The 19846-nt window shown below is 46.6% G+C and overlaps 2 protein-coding genes and 1 pseudogene across 3 annotated transcripts; 2 read left to right on the plus strand and 1 right to left on the minus strand.

Annotated features, from left to right (window-relative positions):
* Positions 1-4789: 4789 nt before the first annotated feature.
* Positions 4790-9975, plus strand: LOC125510066 (PTI1-like tyrosine-protein kinase 3). 2 transcript variants are annotated; one of them, XM_048675156.1, is made up of 8 exons: positions 4790-4984; positions 6268-6403; positions 7079-7314; positions 7424-7550; positions 7683-7956; positions 8352-8484; positions 9258-9344; positions 9465-9975. In XM_048675156.1, the coding sequence occupies exons 2-8, from the start codon at positions 6316-6318 to the stop codon at positions 9612-9614; spliced, it is 1095 nt and encodes a 364-aa protein (XP_048531113.1). In that variant the 5' UTR covers positions 4790-4984; positions 6268-6315; the 3' UTR covers positions 9615-9975. The 2 variants fall into 2 exon arrangements, with proteins under 2 accessions (XP_048531113.1, XP_048531114.1); XM_048675157.1 differs by having other exon boundaries at positions 4790-4969.
* A 285-nt stretch (positions 9976-10260) lies between these two features.
* On the plus strand, positions 10261-13573 carry LOC125510068 (U11/U12 small nuclear ribonucleoprotein 35 kDa protein). The gene is made up of 8 exons (XM_048675158.1): positions 10261-10620; positions 10748-10845; positions 10954-11005; positions 11376-11446; positions 11542-11632; positions 11715-11790; positions 11916-11994; positions 12516-13573. The coding sequence occupies exons 1-8, from the start codon at positions 10473-10475 to the stop codon at positions 13236-13238; spliced, it is 1338 nt and encodes a 445-aa protein (XP_048531115.1). The 5' UTR covers positions 10261-10472; the 3' UTR covers positions 13239-13573.
* Positions 13574-17634: 4061 nt separating this feature from the next.
* Positions 17635-19488, minus strand: LOC125556417 (annotated as a pseudogene).
* Positions 19489-19846: the final 358 nt, after the last annotated feature.

A 19846-nucleotide genomic window follows, 5' to 3' on the forward strand; every position in this document is an offset into this window, starting at 1 on the left:
CCTAGAATGGCTGTGCTCAGTGATGGTGAGCTGCTGATCCAGTTTGCTCCTACGCATGTGGTTCGCTATGACATCGATGGCAGATTTGTAGAATATGTGAAAAGCGAAGAGGACCAAGACAAGAACTTGTGGCTTACCAGGCATCGCCTCCAGGAGAGCCTTATTCCCCTTCCATTATCCAACGAGATGCAAGAAGGAGGTGCTGCAAGTGTGGAGCCTCCATTCTTCATACGGCTATAGCCTTGCTTCATCTGATGGTTTGCAGCCCGGTGTGAGAATTATTCTAGATAACTATTGTCATTATTCTTAGTTCTTCCTTTTAAAAGTACTAGTAGTAGAATGAAACACTTCGGATGATTCTGTATTCTCAAACTGCTTCTGTCCACATATTGTCACACCACATTTTTTCCTAGCAATTACACTGGCTGGTTGATCAACTGCCCTGAAATTGTACTAGTGTTGTGCAAATCGGAACACATACAGATTTTATCGATCCCTTCCCTTGTTTCCTTTTCCCGTTTCCAGAATAATTGGACAAACATGTGCTATGCTTACAGAGTTACAGTAAAAGAGCAAACGAAATTAGCAAATGATTCCCCACACTTCATTCTGTATCTTTGCATTAAAATTTTACTGTTGGAAAGGTTCTTACAAGATCTTCAAAATGTGTTTTTTGAGAAGCAGGTTCAGTGTGGGAAGAGCTTTAAGATATTTCCAAGGTATTTAGGGAACATGGTTTACATATAACAGAAGACAAAGACCAGAGTTTACTCAGCTGATAAATTATTTTTAGATTTTGTAGTGCTAGATCTTTAAGTAAATTTCATATTTTACCCTCTTTGGACTTCACGCGACTTCATTGCACAATGATAAGAACACCCACAGTTAAGAAAATATGAAAAGCTGGGTGCTGGGCCAAGCATATTTCACCCCTTACTTTGACCACCCTTGCAAATATTTCGTGTATAATAATACCGGGATCTACTTGCAGACACCATACGATGGATGCCATGTGCAAACTTCCTAAAATCTCAGGTGAACTATTAAACTTTTGAGGCATGACATTTATGCCCCGCGGCGACTGTTCTCTCGATGCTGGATGGTCTGTTATTTTCGTGTTCTTCATCCATCATATTCTGTAAATTTGTAGTCACATATACTGTTTGGATCAGCAGCTGCAACTCTTCTTTTATGAAGCTATGAGAAACCTTGGAAATATATGTGGCATGTCAAAGTTACTCACCGAATCATGGTTTTGCTTCTTCTCCTTTTTTCAAAGGATCATTGTTTTTCTTTGGTTGCTACATGTGGATAGGGATGCAGGGCGGCACCCGAACCCGTACGGCACCGTATACAAATTAGAAAATGTTAGTTCTAGCTAGGCTGTGATGCTATTAGACTAAATTGTACTAATGTGGGTCTACGCGGAACGCCGCTCTGCACCCCTACCTGTGGATGATGTAATGGATCAACAAAACATCTTTTTCTTTTTTACTTCAGCAGTAGCCAGATTTGTTAATTTGGAATAGTTAACGGAAAGTTGGGGCGAATGGTGATCAACTGAATAGACAATCTAATTATGATCAACTGTTAATTATGAGCAACTGAATAGACAATCTAATTCATATAGTGTTCGTCCTTTCTCTCTTTGGCCTACAGGTGTTGTATGCCGCCTATAATAAGTACAGGGAAAGATGGGGCGAATGGTGATTTCCTGAAACAGGAGGGAAGGAGACCTGAAACTAGAGCAACCTGTCTAATACAAACAGTGCCGTACTCGCATGGAATAACAAATTGGATCATAAAAATCAAAATAAACACACTCCAAATTTGTTAAACATAAAGTTGCTCACACCTCTCTAGGAAAAACAAATTTTCAAGTTTTGTTTTAAGGTGAACTTTTAAAGTTCGATGACCAAATATATTTAAAAAATACAAAATATTGTTTGAGGAAAAAATATCAATATCTACAATACAATATAAAAAATAATAAATTGAGAAAAAGCTCGATAGGCCAAACATGAGGCAAAGCACCGTTTTGATGAAGAGGCCACCATCAGGGCCCTCTTCCTGGTCTTCCTCTCAGAGGAGGAGACTTGAGGGGCGGATCCTATTCCGCGTGGAATAGTGACAAATGCAGATCCCATTTAGGTTTTTCATGAGATTTCTAAAAAAAAAGGTTTTCTCAGAAGGTATTGTTCCCTAGACCGGGTTTTTTCTGATGGTTTTTCATTTGGTTTTCCTTGGGCTTTTTTTCTTTTCCTTTTTTGTGTTTATTTTCCTTTTTCTACTTTTAAAATTTATGAACATTTTTAAAATTTTGGGAACGTTTTTAAACATTTGAGAATAGTTTTTTGATTTAATGAACATTTTTAAATTTGTCATAATTTTAAAATTTTAAGAACATTCTTCATATTAATGAATACTTGTTTATATAAGGGAAATATTTTAAAATTTAGGAACATTTTTTAAAATTTAGAACACTTTTTTATGTCCTAGAACATTTTTAAAATTCATGAATATTTTTGGAATCTAGGAACATTTTTAAATTCATATTTTTGAAACTTATTCATGCACTTGCGGTTATGTTATATCCCAAGAGCGATGCCCAAACGTTTTCCTTTCATTTGTTTGGTATTCTTTGTGTTGTTGCCAGTTTTTTCGAGTTCCTTTTTTTATTTTTTGGGTATTCGTTTATCTGGTTCCCGTTTATTTGTTTTTATATAAAAAAACTTCGTCCAAATATATTAACATGTGATCTAATTTCAAAGACCTCAACATAAGAAATCCAACGGTGAATATGGTCCGAGATTTGGACGCACGGTTAAAGAGATAAAATATTTAAAATAAACAAACCTATGAAAAAAGAAAAAAGCCTCCAAGGTTACAAACACATGTCGTGCGCTACTTGTCGGTCCTGAGAAGGCAGTGAACTTTGCAAAGGGGTAATCCTTAGTTGGTGATTTTGTCTTCCTTCGGATGCTAACAACGTACTAAAAGCAAAATATTGTAAGCTATTCATTCCTTAAAGCTTGATGGCTAGGGCTAACTCTTCCCTCCAGGCTTCGTTGGTGAGCCCGTGGATTTGTCTCCTCTTTGCCTGCCACTCTGGCAGCTGGTGACGGGAAGGGAAATGTCGGTGCCTTCTCTCAATTTAGTAGTTTGTGGTTTTAGTCATTGCAAGTGCGGCGCTCCAGCGGATGATGCCGCTTCTTCGTTGAGTTTATCTTTCTGACTTCGACCCCCCTCGGGTTCGTCCATCTAGATGTAGTCGACGGGGTTTTGGTGTAGACTCCTGATGTCTCCTTAGGACGGTGAGGTTAGGATTTCTCGTCGTGTGGCGAGATTTAGTGTCAGATGCTTCAGATCTATTCAAGGGTCCAACGACGACTATTGTGGTTCCAGGTGCTGGTCCTTAGAGGCACGTGTACGAAAACTTTTCGCCTGTCATCGACAAGGTCAAACGCGACTCTGATAAAGGAGCGGCGACGTCGGCTCGTTCTGATGGCGGCGGCAGTGGTTGTTCAGTGGTCTTGGAATCTCGCTCTAATTTTTATTATGTTTGAAGTGATTTGTATTTTATACTTTCGTGAACTTTGATACTTCCTCCGATCCATATTAATTGACACACACTTAGTAAAAAGTTATACTAAATATGCGTCAATTAATATGAGGGGGGTAATAGATTTTTTTTTTTGAAAAGAAAAACAGCGTGCAAACACACTTCCTAGCCATCCCAACTCCTCGAAAAGCACACCGCTGACCCAAAAGCACAATCTTATCAGCTGGAGGCACTATCTGCCCCGAGAGCTTTGCTAGAGTTACGGGATGATACTTACTGATTATAGTTACGGGCTGGTGGCGGCCTTATCTTATTGGATCACGTTGGGGCCCCAACCAGAAATCAGGGAGGAAGAGTTTAGCGTGGGCAGGACAGGTATGTCCGTACGACGAGTTCGTAGCTGATAGTCCGTAAGTGTAGGATTTTTGCTGTCCGATAAGGCCGCCACCAGTCCGTAACTATAATCAGTAAGTATCACCCCGTAACTCTAGCAAAGCTCGTCAGTGGCCAAACCAAAGCCCCGCCAACTCCAACGCGTCCAAATCAGCCAGCATAGTGAGCGCCGAGTCGGTCAGCCCGGGCGTATAGAGCCAGTTGGAGGAGCCTGGCCGAATCACGATTTTGTGACCGGTCAGGCCCGTCCACCTCCACCTGGACGATGCTCTAGCCATCCCAACTCCTCGAAAAGTACACCGCTGACCCAACGACACAGTCCTATCAACACGGAGCCGCTATCCTGCCCCGAAGTCAGTCGCCAAACCAAAGCCCCCGCCAACTCCCACGTACGCTCCGTCCAAATCAGCCAGCACGGCGGGCGAAGGCCCGGGGCCGGGTCTAGGCCGCTAAAAGGACACGCACGCACGGATGCTTGCGGTTGCAGCAACGAGCAAGCAACGCATCATCTTCATCTGCACTAGCCGCCTAGCCGGCTAGCAGAAGCCAACCAAACCGAACCGAAAGTGCAGCAGGAAAGGGGCGCGGCGGCGCGGCACACGGTGCGGATATCACACGATCATGGCGGTGACGGGTGCGCGGGTTGGTGGAGGCAGTCATGCGTCGGGTAAACGCGGGCGCGCACGGCACGGCACGGCACGGCTGGACCAGCCAGAAACAGCGGCCCCGCGTCCCCGCTGTCGCGCGACGACGGCTGTCGCCTCGTCGTCTCCTCCTGCCTGCTACGCCACGCCAACGACGCTCGGAATCGGAATTAAACCCCTCCCCCACCCCCACCCCCACCACCACCACGAACAGTTCGTAGTTCGTCTCTCTTCCTCCGCCCCCCCAGCTGCCGCCAGCCCGCCGTCCGCCCCTCCTCTCCCCCCCCGCCTCGCCGCCGGAGCGCCGGAGGCCGACCCCGATCGCGGATCGCGGGCCCGCCGCACGTCACCAGCCCAGCCGCCCTCCCGGGTTGACCCCTCGCAGGTGACGCTCCTGCTCCTCCCCTCTTCCTCCCTTCCTTCCGCGCGGCGAGTTTGTGTAGTGGGAGAGACCTGCCGCTGTATGTGTGCATATGCTTCGCTAGATTTTTCTTTAACGGTACGGCGGAGTTGTGCTGTGTTAGAATTGAGATGGTCGGTCGGGCCGCGTCCCGAGTAGAAGCGAGGTGGCGGGGTTCTGGGGATTCGAGGGGCAGGAGGAGGCAGCGGATGGCGCTCGATTTTGGCCTGAATTTGGTGTGTGGGCGCACCAAGGGGATTTTAGCCGTGCGGCGCGCATTGGGGGACCGGACGACCGGCGGCGGGGTCAGCGGGGGAAGGGGGCTTCGCGCGCGACTGAACCTACCGCCTTCACCTGCTGCTGCTTGTCATGATTGATTGGGGGGCGTCGTCATTTCACTCTCGTCGCTTTGGTGCCCAACTTGGTCTGGTTCAGGGAGGTCTCGTCGTCTCCAATTTCCGCTTTCAGTTCAGACTTCCACTCTTGGATTGTAGTAATTGAGGTTCTGCACCACTGGTTCATCATCAGCTTATGTTAGAAACCGAAATGACAACGCAGACAATGTGCACTTGTAGTTTGGCCATCAGCATAAGGTTGCGCATAAACTGAAACAAACAGTCCAACAGAAATAGCACGAGATTGCCTTGCCTGCGCCGGTCTGTCTAAGCTTGGCTTGCTCTGCTTTGTTCTAGCATGTCCAACTTGGTGCCATCAAACTACCCTGTTTCTCTTCGCCTCCATTTTCTGCTTTCAGTTCAGACTTCCAGAGCTGGATACTAACTGAGGTTTCTGCAGCAAGCACTGTTTCACCATCAGCTTATGGTAGAAACTGAAACTGAAAATGACAACGCATGAACGTGCACTCGTGGTTTGGCAATCGGCATGAGATTGCACATAGAGTCAACAGTGAAACAAAAAAGAGCATGGCCCATGTTATTAGTGAGTTTAGGACATGGATATATAAAAGCTTGCAGCTCATCACGTGTTCGTATCGAAAACCGTGGAAAGAACCAAAGGCACAACACGGCGCTGAGTGTTTACTTGTGGGACTGATTGTCAAAACTTGGTGCCAGCCTCTTCTCCATTTCCCAGTCAGTGCATATGTAAAACTTTGACCTATCATGAATTGCCTACAATTTATGTAGGAGTAATAGTTTTTGTCACTCGGATACTTTCATGCTGGCTATGAGTGTCCTGATTGAGATTGCTACTCTTGTAAGCATTTGTATTGATGCCAGAATGTTCTTGTATTTCCCCATTTTTCTTAGGAACCAGAGGCAGATAGATAGGAAGAAGTAAAATAGAAGGAGGTCATTATGCGTCGGTGGTTTTGTTGCAGCCAGTTTCATGCCTCATATCGTGAACATGAACATGAATTTCCTTCCAGCCCGGATGAGAAAGAAGGTACCCCTCCTCCTTTTTGCCTTCTGCTGTCTCGTAATTAATCAGCTTATATTCAAGCTTATTGATTTGAGGCCTATGTTCGATACTCATAATACCACCTGGAAATGGGTTTGAAACTCTTGTGCAAACTCAAGTTTTAGTTGCTGGATTTGAATGTAGTTGTTTTGGGTTCTCCAGAATCATCTTGTTCGCTTTCAGTTTATTTAATGTATCCATGATATCAGGATGTGCTTTGGAACATCACATAGTGTTTCCTCAACAATAAATTCTTCTAGTAACTTAACATCCATGTTGAAAAAAAATTGCAGTATCTCCACCCAGCATGTATTGACAATCTTTTGCTATTGAGTAGCAGAACAAGTTAGCATGAGCACCAAAATGGATATAGGATTTTAACGTTACAAGTGAGGGAAACATGGATAAGAAGGTGAAACCATGCTCTTTCACTTCAAGTTAGTGCATTGTCAGCATAGTTATCTGTCAACACCGTTTCAGATTATCTTACCTATCAGCTGAACCCTGTAATGTACGGACTAGGTATTTATTTCATTATAAATGAATGTTTATCAGAAGGGATTGTGTTGTGCATCTGATTGCTTTCTAGTTATCCTCTGTTTTCCTGTTGTGCTTTTGTTATTGGGGCCTAATGTTGTTTGTAAAACACATGGTTAACAGGAAATGGTTTTGATTCCAAAAGTGATCCAACAAAGGCACCTCCTCCCATTGAAATACCTGAATTGTCACTTGATGAACTGAAAGAAAAGACCGACAACTTTGGGTCAAAAGCTTTGATTGGTGAAGGATCGTACGGGAGAGTGTATTATGCTATTCTAGACAGCGGAAAACATCTTGCTGTTAAAAAGCTTGATACCTCAGCAGACCCTGAGCCTGATAACGAATTTCTGACACAGGTACTGAGTAATAACCATCTTTTGCTAGTTATGATAGCTTTATCTGCTAGTACTTTTTGTATGACTACAATCCTCAATTCTTGAACTTATTTTCCTCTTTTGGTTGTAGCTCTCGATTGTGTCGAGATTAAAGCATGAAAATTTTGTGGAAATGCTTGGCTACTGTGTGGAAGGAAATCAACGTCTGGTGGCCTATGAATTTGCTACGATGGGTTCTCTACATGATATTTTGCATGGTATGCTTGCTATGTTATGCAATCTGTTAGCCTGTGTCTTCATGAGGTCCTCATGATCAAAACAGTTCATGTGGCATGGTGGTCTGATCTACTCTGACGTCTTTTCTGCTTTTTTATTTTTACATACAAAAGGAAGAAAAGGTGTCCCTGGTGCACAGCCTGGCCCAGCACTTGACTGGATGCAGCGAGTCAAAATTGCTATAGATGCTGCTAAAGGGCTAGCATATCTTCATGAGAAGGTTCAACCTTCGATAGTCCATCGGGACATACGGTCTAGCAATGTACTTCTATTTGAGGACTACAGAGCGAAAGTTGCAGATTTCAATCTTTCAAACCAGTCTCCTGATATGGCTGCTCGTTTGCATTCCACCCGTGTCCTTGGAACCTTCGGCTATCATGCTCCTGAGTAATTACTAAACTTGAATACTTGCACATTAAATATATTTGCACTTTTTTTGTTTCAAGATTTTGAGATATCCCCACATAATTATTATTATAAGATACTCCCTCTGTCCCAGAATATAAGAACGTTTTTGACACTATGCTAATGTTAAAAATGTTCTTATATTTTGGGATGGAGGGAGTACCTGTTTATTCCATTTTATGTTAGGCACCAATGATAGGATTGTAGCATTAGTCAGACGACCTTCATTATAGCTAAACAAGTTGAATGAATAGCTGTAGTTCCACCAGTTCTTTAGTTTTTTTATATGCAGATCTGCCACTGCACTACCTTTTGTTAATTATTACTGTATATTCTTTCTTGCTTTGTTTAAGAAGTGCCCTTCCTTGACAATGCAGGTATGCCATGACTGGCCAGCTAACTCAGAAAAGTGATGTATATAGCTTTGGAGTTGTTCTTTTAGAGCTTCTAACAGGAAGGAAACCAGTAGATCATACAATGCCTAGAGGCCAGCAGAGTCTGGTTACATGGGTACGTATTTGGTTCCTAACAATCTGACAGTACTATATTTTGCCAACTAAAACTTAATGGTACAGAGAACTGCTTAATTTATAATATTGTTCTACATAATACAATGAGAGCATGCGTTAGCAACAAGAGTAGGGCATTAACAACGACGTAGTCAACGGTTTGAACTTCAGAGATGCTCATACTATACTGCAATATCATGTAAACAAGCATAGAAAATGGGAGGAATTTGAATCAAAAATTACTGTTCTTGATCTATGTCCTCCGGTTCAGAGTGCTTACTATATTTAGTGCTGCTTTGTGTTCCTGTACTATCGATTTACATAACGAAACTATTCTAAGTTGTCTGATTGGAGTAGGGCGTTTTGGAGCTCGGCCTCCATGGAGGCCGGATTTTTTGAAAAATTCAAAATTCGCATTTTTCAATTTCAAAAAAATCTGAAAAAAAATCATACAAGTAAACAAGGATGCTATGTGTAAGTATGTAAAATTTGAGGATGAAATACCCTAAAATGCGATCTGTGCAAAAAAGACAAATTCATGGACTTTGAGGATGAATAGTGCTCCTACTAAAAAGCCTCAGATTTGTTCTTTTTGTGTAGCACTCATTTTAAGGTGTTTCGTCCTGAAAATTTACACACACATGCTTTATGTCTCTAAGTATGTGTGTATTTTTTTCAAAAAATTTTGAAACGTGAAAATTTGAATTTTGATCAAGTCAAACTGGTCTGATTTGGACATTTCTGATTGGTTCCTGCTACTTTCTGTGGACACAGGCAACACCTCGTTTGACTGAGGATACAGTGAAGCAATGTATCGACCCAAGGTTGAAGGGCGAGTGTCCCCCAAAAGGCGTTGCCAAGGTCTGCCTCTCTTCTTCCCTCCCTTAAATGTTGCATGCTCCCTCTCTTACATGGTCATTAGCTAAGAAACAGCTCGAGACAAATTTGAACACTGAATGTTTCATCTGCTGTGGAATGCAGCTTGCGGCGGTGGCAGCCCTCTGCGTGCAGTACGAATCGGAGTTCAGACCCAGCATGAGCATCGTGGTCAAGGCGCTGTCCCCCCTTCTTCAGCAGAAACCTCAAGCTCCACCAGCCGCCGCTCCTAACACAACGACTTCAGACGCCTGACCTGTCCAGCTCAACAAGGATGTATGTAAAAAAAATGAGTGCTAAGACGCATGTCCTGGCGTGTGCGTTGTTTTGCTTTTACCGAGAGTACCGTTGCTAAGTTCAAGAACGGGGCTGTGTGGTTCTGCCGAGTGATGTGCTCTTGCTGCATTGGTTGGCGATCACCATAATAAGCTCTGTTCTGGGTCGTATATATATGCTGTGACTTGGGAACTTGGGAAGGTTGTAGTTGGTCCGCGGCTTGATGTTTCTGGGTTTGCCATTGTGATTTTGAGCTGACACCCATTGATTTGTATAATCTGCTGAACTCGAAGTTGGTGTGAGAAGTGAGAAATGGTAACATTATTGTCCATTTTTGTTACCTGCTTGCCTGATCAAAATTATGTGAGACTTGGTACTACTACTGCTTGTTGGCCTCTTGGGTAGGCAATTTTCCGCAGAAGTTGCGGAGAATTTTATGCTTTTGTATCGATCTCGTGTAGATGGATTGAATTTATCCGTGCACCTGTGATGCCTTGTAATGCCGGTGTCTGGTGAGATGATAGTGCAATACATGCGTAAATTGAATTTGGCAGCTTGTACTGTTGGACTCGCCAAAATAAGAAGTTCGTTCTTCGCAGAAAAAAAAATCGTTTGGAGTTCGAACTGCTGGCCTACTGCCTACTTTGGTCTGGTTGCCACGCTGTGAACACCACACCGCTGCACCGACCGAGCCAACCTGCCGATCCGGTCCAGTCCGGCCCATCTCTTCCCCTGGCCCTCCTGCGCAGCCGCGGCCCCCAGCTCGCCCTCTCTCTCTCTCTCCCACCGGCGGCGCAGGTTGGTCGGCAGGTAGCGGTCGGCGGCGTCGGCGGCGAGATGAGAGTCGGCGTCGGCGGGAGCGCAGGCGCGGTGTTCTACGCGGACAAGTACCACCCGATCCAGGCGGGCAGCATCGACGGCACGGACGTCGCCCCCCACGACAACGCCGTCCTCCGCGCCCTCCTCTGCTCCACCGCCGGCCTCTGTGCGTCCTCTCCGCCCCGCTCCCCCTCCTCTCCCCCCGTTCCGCTCTTCACCCATTCGCGCATCAACGCTGCGCGGCTCACTCACTCTGTATCTGTTGTTTCCCCCCTGCCCCCCTCTTTCTCTAGATGATCCGTTCGGGGACCCCAAGGCCGCCGGCGACCCCTACTGCACGGTCTTCGTCGGCCACCTCTCCCGCCTCACCGACGACGAGACGGTCCGGAAGGTGCGCGTCTCTCTCGTCTCTTTTGCTGCCGGTGTGTTGGGTTTGATGCTGTGACCTGCCTGTCTGACGGTCGGAGCTGCTGTTTCGTCTGTTCCCTGTGTGGAGCAGGCCATGGGCAGGTACGGGAAAGTGAAGAGCATGCGGCTGGTGCGGGATATTGGTGAGTTGAGCATTTTGTTCATCGATTTTTTTCAGTGTTAGTCGAGAGCGAACCTTGCTTTTGCAGAGCATGTTACCGTTCCAGTGAAAATAGCATCAGTAACTTCATCTCGATTGCAATTGCAGTGAGCACAGCGTTGAACAATGCGCTAAGAATGGGGAGTTTTCTATTCTTAATAATCTTAGAAATATAGCATGAGTTTTCAGTTTTTCAGATCAACTAGTAGCTATGTCGCAGCATTGCTTCAGTTGTTCTTGCCAGTAGACAATAAACATCATTGCTTCATTTTGTGGCTTTAGTTTGTACTGATCATGCTATGTATTTGCCTTCTGCAACTCTAGTTTGTATTGATCATACTATTTATTTGCAGTTACTGGTGCTTCCCACGGTTATGCGTTTGTAGAGTATGAAACAGACAAAGAGATGCGCCGTGCCTATGAGGTATTGGCTGCACAATGTTTTCAGGTTCCTTTGCCTGTTTGTTTGCTACTACTGTCTTCTAGGTATATGTGAAATCTAAAGGAAAACTATTCCAGGATGCACACCATTCCATTATTGATGGCAGTGAAGTGATCGTAGACTACTATAGGCAGCAACTTATGCCTGGATGGATACCAAGGAGGCTAGGTATGTGACCCTGCTGAAGTGTAATATAGAAGGCAGAATACTTGAGATCATCTTCATGCTACTTTGAATTGTCATTTTATAGGAGGAGGACTTGGAGGGAAGAAAGAGTCTGGCCAGCTTCGGTTTGGAGGTCGAGAGAGGCCATTTCGTGCTCCCTTGTATGAACCCAAGCATCTATTAATACATTTCAATATTTCTTACTAGAAGAGCCTTGACACTTGGGCGAATTGCATTTTGGAGTTTTTGGGCATGCAGTAACACTGTGCACTTCTATAAAACACAGGCGGCCGATTCCTTATGATGAACTCAAAAAGCTCGGGATCCCACCACCACCTGAGGGACGGTATATGACACGTTTTGAGGTATTTTTTTTACTTTGCCACTCTTACCTTGTACTACTTCTGAAGGGGGATGTTGTTTAATTTTACGAGGTATTACCACTAAAATGTTCTAAGATTAACCCTGTTAGAAATGTGAACATGTCAATTTAATCTTTAAATGGTAAAAGATGCAAAGAGCAAATTCATGATATTTCCAGAGAAAACATTTATGCATAAAAATTACAAAGAGAGAGTAAAACTGTTATTATCTTGAAATATTAAGAAGAAAGGGGTAATACTTCTTGTATGTACTTTTAGCCCACATATTCACCCATTGTTGTCATTATTGAACCCACATGAGGACATGAGGAGAACTGGAAAGTTAACCATTGCATTTGTTTGTTCTCACAAAGCAGACTGGATTTTTATTCACTCTGCTGTGCTATGATATGCCTTACATTTACATTCATGTGTGCTGTAATTGGGGTATGGTTTAGTTATTCCATGCCTGCTTACTGCCATGGAGTGGAGTGGAATAACGCTGTCAACTCCCACCATCACAGGTTCCCCCACCACCTAGACGAAAAGGAGGCAATGTTGACAGGGAAGAGTCGCCACCTCCTAGGAGAATATCCAAGGACAGGGCTGATAGCACCTACAGAAGACAGAGAAGTCCAACTGAAGACGAAGGCAGCCCACGCAGGCGCAAAAGCAGCCATGACCACAGGGAAGAATCGCAAAGGAGGATGAGGTCATCTAGGGAGGCAAGCACCTACAGCAGGCAGAGAAGCCCAACTGGAGACGGCGGCGACCATCACAAGCAAAAAGGCCACCGAGAGCAGGGCGATATCAGCAGCTATGATAGGCATGTAAGCCCAGCCGAAGACGACGGCGGTCATCACCGCAAGCGAAGAAGAAGCCGAGAGCCTGGAGATATCAGGAGGAGCCACAGTAGGCGGAGAAGCCCAACTGAAGACGATGCCGGTCGCCGCAAGCGAAGAAAAAGCCGAGAGCTTGGAGATACCAGTAGCCACAGCAGGCATAGAAGCCCAGCCGAATACGACGGCGGCGGTCATCACAAGCGGAGGAAGAGCCGAGAGCCAGGAGAGGTGTCGCCTGGCACGGAGGATGGCAGTGCCAGAAGAGGTGGAACCTCTGCTGAAGCAGACCACAGCCCTCGTCATCGATCTCATCGGGAGCAGAGGCATCATGGCGGCAGCAGCCGTTCCCGCCACGGCGACCGTGCTCGCTCCAGGAGATCCGAGAGCCGAGATTATAGTCAGTAGATGTCTGTCATTTCCGCGGTGTGAGAAACAAATGGATCCCTCGCCTATGTGCTGCTCGCTTGATTTGATGAGGTTCGTCACCGCCATGTGTAGGCTCTGTTCTGTTGCCGGGTGTTTGTCTTGCCAGGCGACACCGCCCGCCGTATGTGTTGGATCCACAGTTGGTTCCTGAGCAGCTGGGATAGTTCTAATTCTAGCTCTGGTAATTCAGGTTGGATCCCTGGCTGTAAGTATAGCTTGCAATTTTATGAAACGATCTTGGTATAGACGTTGCTTGAATAATTTTGATTTGATGACCCTGACTACAGTGTGGTACTAGCATTTGTTCCGATTAACAGATCTTGGTATCGATACATAGGCATCGTCTGAATAAAATTTATATCTCCGGACGATGATGTCCAAGCGCCAAGCTAAATCAGCACTTCAGTCCGGTCTCTAGCAGCAAACTTTCAGGTTGCTTACTCTCGGAAGGCAAAACTGAAGTGTGTCTAAACCGATCAAGGGATATGTGAAATTGGATGTTGAAGCCGCTTTTGACTCTGATTCTCTTCAAGGTGTAATTGGTGCAATACTGAGAGATGATAGAGGTACCCTCATAGCAACAATGAATGAGAAACTTGATGTTTGTGTGGATGCTTTTATGGCAGAACCTATGGCGCTGGGATTTGGTTTGAATCTAGCTCAATCTGTCAGCCGTAACCGAATGATAATCAACTCTGATAACGCGGATGTAATCACAACTATGCATGAAGGAGGTTCGTTTGCTGGTCTTACGGGTTGCGGCAGCTGTCTTTGAAGACTGTTATCACATGTCCACGGATTTTTCTCATGTAATCTATGAACATTGTCCTAGAGAAGCTAATGTAATAGCCCATGAATTAACCTTCATAGCAACAGTGATGTAACTATTGTGACCAATGAATAATGATGGATTTGAATGTAAGAAAAAGAGAACAATGTTGTGTGTGCGACAATTTTTTTGCCACACAATTGACTCATTCTCTCTCCATCTCTAAAAAAGGTCACTCAGACGTCAGGAGCTATCCTTTTTTTTAGCTTGGAACACTACAGTTCCACTCATTACTCAGGCACAGTGAGATCACTGGCCACCAAGAAGCTTACATCCGCTGGCACTCAACAAAGGGAAACAAGTAACAAGGTAGGGTTCTTGCCAAATCACAAAGGGAGGTGATAGCTTGATGATCTATGATGAGATCCTTCTCCCAAGATGCAGGTCTTGTGATATAGAGAGATCCTTCTCCCAAGATGGAGGTCTTGTTCCTCTAGGAGGAGGTACAAGGAGCAAAGATCTCTCAATTTAGTCTAGTATGCTTTGCTAACCCTATTTGTGAGCTAGGAGAGGAGAACTTATAGTCTAGGGGCGAGAGAGGAATACAAGGGTCATGGCTCTACACTCCGCGCACAGGCATGCCGTTAGTACCGGGGTGGTGCAGGTAGTACCGCGGTGATGGCCAATAGTAACGGCCACATGGCGGTTGTTCGGGTTGGAGCACTCAACCAGTAGTTCCAGTGTCAGGGCCGTAAGTACTGCTAATTCGAGGATAGGTGGTAGTTTCGTGCTAGCGCTAGTGAAGTGTCGCTTGCAAGTCAGAGGGTTCCGGGGTCGGCTGGTAGTGGAGTGGTAGAAAGCGCGGAAGTTTCGATGGCACCGAGGCAAGTAGTACGGGCCAGGGGAGCGACCGTACTACTTTGCGGCAGGTGTGGTAGTACCGCTCGGAGGGTTCATAGTACCGCCTGCTTCAGGACTTGGCTCCTTCTCTTCTTCTTCTCGGTATTCCTCTTCCTCCATGGCTTGGCCTTGATCCCTAGCTTCTCCATGGTCGCTCCCATGTACTTGAGTATTCACAATGTCTTCGCTTTAGGTAAGTAGTCATGTCTCAAGTGAAGTGAAAGCTAGTTCAAAGAGGAGCGAGTTAACCTCTTCTTGTATGGCGCTTGCACGTGCTCTAATCATTGGTCCATCTGGAGATTGGGGTGTTGGTGTAGAATCCATGGGGATGACCATTGGTTCCAAAATCGAGTTTTGCGCCCTGACCTCCGATCTGGAACTTTTTTCATGATCAATAGTACTTCCCCCTCCCCGACTGGCACTACTGCCCCCACCCACCCGGTACTTCCGACCCCCACAAATGGTACTTCCATTTCACACCAGGACCAGTACTACCGCCCCTGATAATTTCAGCCTCGGTTGATTCACCGTTTTGGCCATAACTTCTTCATTTGCACTCCGATTTGAGCGCTCTTGGGCTCGTTTTGAAGCTACTGATGTGCCCGAGGCTCTCGCATAGGTATCCACATCATTTGAGAAAACAATTTTTCATCGACACCGGAACCCCTCCACCCACCATCAGGCTTGTGCCACCAATTCATCACCAACGCTTCCCGGAGTGACCATTGGGTACCATCTACATAAAAACCACCAAGGGAAGATTGTAGCTCTCCATCGACTACATAAAATAATGACGCTCGACATCGACGACGACTATCCATCCTTTGACACCAAAAACCAGAAGCAAGGTTGGTTACCTCTGACTACGTGAAAGGTTAAGTGTGATGAAGGTATCCATTCCACCACAATCTTTTTCCTTCCTTGCCATTAACTTTGATAGCCCCACCATTCTTTGTGTACACCTTCATACCTACTGAGACTAGCTATCCAAGTATTGTTGGGGCTTCGCGAAAATTTGAGCACCTTAGTGATAGCGATAACATCATTGGTGTGACATATCTTATGATACATGACTTGCATATTTGGTTGATGCTCAATAAGAATAGTGGAAAGGAAGAGAAAGTGCAAAAAGAAACAAGAAAAAGAAAGATCAAAGCTTATAAGCAAAGAGTTGAGCATCAAAATATATACTTATACATAGGATATTTGGAAAGGAAACGTTATGCTTGCATGTATAGGTAATAGGTTGGTGCCAAGTAGCGAATCTTGCCCACTAGCGTCTCTCCTAGTGTTTATGCAACATGAGCTTAGTCTTTGTTAGGCAATTTTGTATTGCCCATTACTCCTATAAAGGATGCTGGAGTACCCGTCTCCTGAGGGCGTCCGCTGGCAAGAGTGCCCTCCGCGCTGTCCACTGCGCGGCGGTGTGCCGCAGGTGCCTCCCTGAGGCTCTCCGCACCATCCATTGCGCAGTGGTGTGACATGGTTGCCTCTTTGGGGCTCTCTGTGCCGCCTGATCTGTCCGGGCGGCATACCCCCGGCGATGTGCCTCGGGGGCCCATGACGGGTGCCCGCGAGGGCGCTCTGGGCCACTGTCATGTTGTGGGTTCGGTTGCGCCCATGTGCGACGTCCCACGCATGATGGGGAAGCCGGACCCACCTGTCAGCGTCCATCGCCCCCGCCCCCCACTCCCCACGGGGCTGCATCGCTCGCGCCAGCCGGGGCGTACGTCACGCCCGCGGGCGACGGCTTGCACGCGGTCACCTTCTACCGGGCAGATTTGCCTGCGCTAGTCGGAGATTGCGTGGCCTCCGCGTTGCTGGCTCATGCGCGGGCCCTGCCTATTAGTACTCTTGGTCCCACCTGTGTACGGGAGGGTGCAGCCTCATTCACGGCATGTCGGGTTGTTTCCTCCGCGCGAGCCATCTTGGGTTGTGGGCAACAGACCCGAGAGGTCAAGGCGTCTCGTCTTGTGTGAATCAGGGTGTTTCTTTTGGTTAAGAAGGTCGCATTTCCTATAAGTTTGTATTTTCATGCGGCACGCCGAACACGTTGCACACCGGCAGCGTGACGTTCCGCTTTGCCGACCCGGCCATTATCACATGCTTAGGGTACGCGATACAACATTTATATTTCCCTTGTTGCATAAACAACATTTATATTTATATCTCCTTTGTTGGTGCAAACACGAATCTCTTTGAGATGTCAATTATGCAATTCAGTCTTTTTTACTTATGAGCCAATTGCTATGCGATTCAGAAGTCCAAAGTTAAGCATAGGTCATGTCAAAAATTTCTAATGGCTAGGTATGAATTCATCAAGGGATGGGCATATGGGTTGTGAAATGGTCATATGTAATTTTGTCATCGTCGACTCGTCCTAGGTTGAATTCTTCCTAATTTTGTACAAAGCAACAAAGTAACACTCAACCCTCTGCAGTTTGTTGCCAAAATTATAAATTCCTCCCGTTTTTAGGCATTCACAAATACAAAGGTGTGCAAACACCATTTATACTTCGCCTTCACGGAGAGCAACTTCCTGGTTCGTGAACTAGAACAGTTCAGAATCCTCATAAAAAGAATGACATAGACATGATAGAGAGACAGAAGGTGAGATCACATCTTCATATTCTACACGTTGAGGCTATCACAATGCATTGTCACAAAGCATTCTATAAAAGCACAACACAATCTTCAGTCTCCATGGATAAAAGCACAACACAATCTTCGGTCTTCATGGATAGAAGCTACTCCCTTCGTCCCATAATGTAAGACATTTTTTGACACTACATAGCAAGCTAGCACAATACATTTTTAGGTTCCACGTACAGATAGCCAGCGCAACAGATTGTCATACGAATCTAACAATTAGGGAAATAGAAAAGTTGATAGAAAGTAGCATGCACATCCAAGCGAAACATAAGTAGAAGGAGCAACGTCCGTATTAATCTTGGGCCACAACGACGATGCAATGCATTGCACTCTAATTTAAGAGGTCCTTGAGATGGCAACGGATCAATGGAGGCACGTCAGGTGGCGTAGCTGCCGTCTAGCCTGCGCACCTCCACCTTGAGCACATGGTGATCGCCGCCGCCGTCCCCGGGGAGGGCTCGGAAGAAGCAGGTCTCGCCCACGCGGAGGCGGTTGTCGACGCGGAACTGCTGCCACCCGTACCGGAGGGACGTGCGGGGCCTGCCGGTAGACGTGAGGCCGTGCTTCAGGCTGACGGCCCACGAGTCGCCCCCCATCCGCAGCAGCACCTTCTTCTTCTCCGTGTACCGGTGCACAATGCCGAACTCCATCGGCACGTTCTGCGTCCGTCGGAGGCGGAGACGGAAGGAGTTGGTCAGAAGAACGGAAGTGCGCGTGGGATCGAGTAGAGAGTGAAGAGACGCTCACCAGGTACTGCCCATTCTGCTTGACAAAGTGGCATTTCTTGAGCTCGACGACGAACTGCGGCGCCGGCGCGTCGACGACGGTGTTGGTGTCCATTTCCTCCGACTCTGAGCTGCTGCCGCTGCCGCTTGACAAAGTAATTGGTGTTTTACCAACATGGGTCCTCGGCCGCAGCCTTCTCCCCCATGCCCCCTGCTCTCTGTCTTGTTCTGCCCGTCGCTGCTTCCTTCGCCCTTGCCTGTCAATGGCTGCTCCCTTTCACTGGGGGTGACTTGAGCTTGAGCTTCAGCTTCAACCTGATCAGGCAGCATCTCATCAGAGCTTGATGTCTTGCGGCACCTCCTGCTCGACGACCCCTCGCATCCATGGCCACGACCAGGCGCAGGTGCAGAGTGATTTGCAGAGTCTGCGCCGCCGCTGTGTCCCTGGGTGACCATCCCTTGGTCAACTTGCAGAGATGCGTCTACCTGCAGGTGCCAGCGTTCGTTGATCCCTTGGAACAGGAAAGCGTCCCGGACGGCCATGGAGTCGGCGAGGTGGAACCACGACCCTCCGTGCTCGATCTGCTCAAGAGTCAAGACAGCAGCAGCAGCAACATTGATCAGCGCGCGGCCATGTTAAAGTTGACGGATCAGCCAAATTCCTTGATGAATTGGATGGATAGTGATGCGTCCATACCTTGATGGATTGGACGGCGATCTGGCCAAGGTGGGGGAAACATGCGGCGTGCTCATGGCTCACTCTGCCTGGTAACCCGAACAAGGAAATTAAATCAAGATTGGGGTTTTTCCCCGCAAACAAAAGTGAAATAAATGAAGATTGGGGTTTTGTCCGAATTGATTTTGACTCGATTTGAAACCAAGAGAAAGAAGCAAAATGCAAGATCTGTTCTAGATGCAGGAGGACTTGTTCATCGCATCTTGAAGCGAGACAGACAGCCAGGTAGACAAGCAAAGAAGAGCTCAAAGAAAAGGGGTACGTACGCTTGAGGTCGGCGACGGTGGTGGAGGAGGCGGGGAAGGAGACGGCGAGGCGGGTGCCAAGGCTCATCTCGAGGAACACCGTCGCGACGTCGCCGGCGGCCATGGATCCCCCTCCTCCTTTCCCGAAATGGCAGTTCCTCTTCCCTTCCTTTGGCTAGCTCTCCGTGCGCGCGCGTGAGTGAGCGAGCGAGTGAGTGAGTGAGTGAGTGGGAGAGGGAGGAGGCCGATGAGTGAGGAAGGGAAGTGAAGGGCACGTGCCGGCTCTGTTCTTGTACACTTTGCATGCCAGCTCAAACATGCTCTCAAAATTCGCTTCAGAACCCCTTCTATTCATCAACCGGTGAAAATTATCACCCAAACCAATTTTTTTGTTTAATTTCAGAGATCATCTCTGTCTTCTGCAGCTCTGTGTTTGTAAAAGTTAGCTCAAGAAGATGCACCAAATATATACAAAATCAGTCTACAAAGCGCAAACATTTTTATTTATTCAGAGAACAACTGCGCCTGTATATTGAGCTAGGAAGCAACACGAAAAAGGT

Source organism: Triticum urartu, chromosome 5 (genome assembly GCF_003073215.2).
Source record: "Triticum urartu cultivar G1812 chromosome 5, Tu2.1, whole genome shotgun sequence".
Classification (NCBI taxonomy): Eukaryota; Viridiplantae; Streptophyta; class Magnoliopsida; order Poales; family Poaceae; genus Triticum; species Triticum urartu.